The sequence below is a fragment of the Poecilia formosa genome, unplaced genomic scaffold (genome assembly GCF_000485575.1).
Source record: "Poecilia formosa unplaced genomic scaffold, Poecilia_formosa-5.1.2 Scaffold45, whole genome shotgun sequence".
NCBI classification, from domain to species: domain Eukaryota; kingdom Metazoa; phylum Chordata; class Actinopteri; order Cyprinodontiformes; family Poeciliidae; genus Poecilia; species Poecilia formosa.
In genome coordinates this window covers 133,414-136,288 of record NW_006799984.1, presented here as the reverse complement: position 1 = coordinate 136,288, position 2,875 = coordinate 133,414, and the positions used below count along the sequence as shown (strand labels likewise).

Genomic DNA, 2,875 nt, shown 5'->3' with positions numbered 1-2,875 from the left:
ATAGGAGTGTTCCTGGATTATGGAGCAGGTGTTCTGTCCTTCTACAGCGTCTCTGAATCCACGACTCTCCGCCCTAATAACCGTTTCAGCGTCTCTGAATCCAGGACTCTCCTCCACAGAGTCCAGACCAGATTCACTCAGCCGCTGCTGGCTGGGATACGACTGTATGAAACTGGAGGCTCAGCTGAGTTCAGTCAACTCAGACGGGTCAGAAAGTGTCCTAAGTTTTAATGTGAGAAAGAAGAGCCTGATACCTGCAGGGAAACGATATTCTACTGTGCAGCAGCTCAGAGAAGAAATGTGTAAAGTTTTGATATATTACTGTCAAAGTTTGAATTACTTGTATTTTTTATAAATGTTCCTCTGTTTTCTGGTTTACTAGACTGTTGATGTTAGAATTACTAAGCATTAAAACCTCCAGATTGGCCTCAGTCTAGTTTTTATGTGTAATGGAATGTAAGATAATGTATATCAGAGCATTTTATAGGACAGAGGCTGAACTGAACTAGTTGTATGTAAAGTATTTTAACTCTATATTGTAACCTCATGTCTTCTCTCCATTAAAGCAGTCTGTGTTTCTATGAATGACGTTTGCTTCTTTTATTGTCACCTCGAAATGTGTATTTACTAAGTTTGTTTGTCAACATCTGATTTAAAGCTATGATTGAGTTCAAAATTACATTTTCCTTAATATTTTAAAACTGGTTTGTGGGGGAAGGTTTGAGTAATTATTGTAAATTAAATCAATATAAATTGATATGTCATTTCAGTTTCACTTGGATTTTCCCTGTGAACACAGAAAACTGAGGGGATGATGGTATTTTTATGAACTTGCATTCTTGTTACTTAAATCATAAGTTGATTCTGTTTAGTTTTAAACCAATAGAGCAGTTTCTGTAAAATTAATCATTTTGTAACTGTAAATAGTTATCATTCCTAACTGCTTCCTTCTGTCCTTTGGATACCAGTGGTAAATGTCTCAGTGGATTTATATGATAATGTTGTAATTTACAGAATGTGTTGAGAAAATATGTGAATCAAAATAAAGTGTGGAGAAAAATATAATCTGTAATTCTTTGATTTATGAGTTTAATTTTTTTTTACAAGATGGTTTTATTAGAATTTTCTGCTATACAGACATACAAAAACAAACACAACCCCCCCCACCTCCCAAAAAAAACATAAAAAGTAAAGCAAAAAAAAAATAATAATTTACATACAGCGCATTCTCTCCCCCCACCCAAAAAGAACACTGAACCCCAGGGCTCACTCTATCTACACAAAAAGAAAAGAAAAATTAGCTTTACATATCACAGTATTTGACAAGATGTAAGAAAGGAAACCAAATATCTTTAAAGTCTTCAAGCTTTCCTTTTGTTAAATATGTCAGCTTTTCCATTGCCAGGTTGTTGCTCAATAGTTTAATCCATTCATTTATCTTTGGTCTTTCTGTGTTCCTCCACTTCAGAGCAATCAAATGTTTAGCCTGCAAGAGGCAAAAAGTCACAAGCTTCTGTCTCTTTGTAGGACCTTTAAATCCATCTGGAAAAATGTGCAGTAAGCAAAGTTTACTGTCCATTGGAACATCCTGTTCGATCAAACGAGAGATGAACATAATAACCTCCTTCCAGAAAGTTTGAAGCTCTACACATTGCCACATACAATGGAAAAGAGTACCCTTATCTATATTACATTTAACACAGATATCAGGAATATTTGAATTAAAATGGTGAAGTTTTACAGGAGTGATATACGTTCTAAATAACCATTTGAATTGCAATAGTCTAAACCTTGTGTTAATAGTTTGCATTTGTGCCAATAGACATGAGTTATTCCATTCATCCTCAGGGATTTCCGTTTGCAGGTCAGTTTTCCAGGCTTGTAAATATGAGAGACTATTTTCTTTTGAAGCTAAAAGTAAAATATTATAAAATTTGGAGAGTAGGCCTCTACTCTGATTATGGTGAACAGCTATATTCTCTATGGTAGAGAGTGGAGGTTCAGTCGTAGATTTCAGAGAGGCAAAAATAAAACTTCTAATCTGTAAATACTTAAAAAAATGCTTTTGGGGCAGGCTGTACTTATTTACCAGTTGTTCAAAGGACATCAAAACTCCTTCACTATAAAGGTCCCCTATTTTATTTAAGCCTTTATTCATCCATATTCTAAACCCCCTCTCTGCTCTTCCCGGTTTGAATCTATTGTTTCCCCAAATAGGCGATAGACATGAGATCTTGGACACCTCATCTAAAACTGTATGGGAGTGGTGCCAAACTGATATTGTGTTTTTGAGAAAAGGATTTTTGGTGTTTTTTAATAGATATTTAAGTTCAGCTGAGTAAAAATAGGATGTCAAAGGTAATGTTACCGAGTTGTTTTCTATTTGTACCCAACAGGGTATGTCACCGGTTGAAAAATAACAGGAAGCAGCACAAAGCTGCGCAGCACAATAATACAATTTAATGTTCGGCACTCTAAGCCCACCTCGATCATAAGGCAGATAAAGAAGAGAGAGTCGCAATCTGAAGCATTTATTGTTCCATATAAATTTGTTAAAGGCTTTATCCAAAGAAGAAAAGAAGGAAGCTGGAATGTGTAAAGGAATGGACTGGAAAAGGTATAAGAACTTTGGGAGAATGGACATTTTAATAATGTTAATACGACCTATCATTGAGATTGGCATCTCGCTCCATCTTTCTAGGGAAACTAATATTTTCTGCACTAAAGGATCATAATTTATAGAAACCATTTTCTCTATATCTCGGTCAATCTTAATTCCCATGTAAGTAAAGCCCTCATCGGTACATGTGAATTGCGTTTGTATTGGAGGGTTATTTCTGTTCAGCATTAATAAGGAGCTTTTCTTTTGGTTAAC

At 35.3% G+C, this 2,875-nt stretch overlaps 1 protein-coding gene across 1 annotated transcript in view; it reads left to right on the top strand.

Annotated features, from left to right (window-relative positions):
- Positions 1–687, top strand: part of LOC107836234 (E3 ubiquitin/ISG15 ligase TRIM25-like) — a 2,511-nt gene extending 1,824 nt beyond the window's left edge. Inside the window, exon 1 of the mRNA XM_016671508.1 lies at positions 1–687. This exon is cut by the window's left edge and continues 1,824 nt beyond it. Within this exon, the coding sequence (XP_016526994.1) occupies positions 1–231 (231 nt within the window). The 3' untranslated portion in view covers positions 232–687.
- Positions 688–2,875: the final 2,188 nt, after the last annotated feature.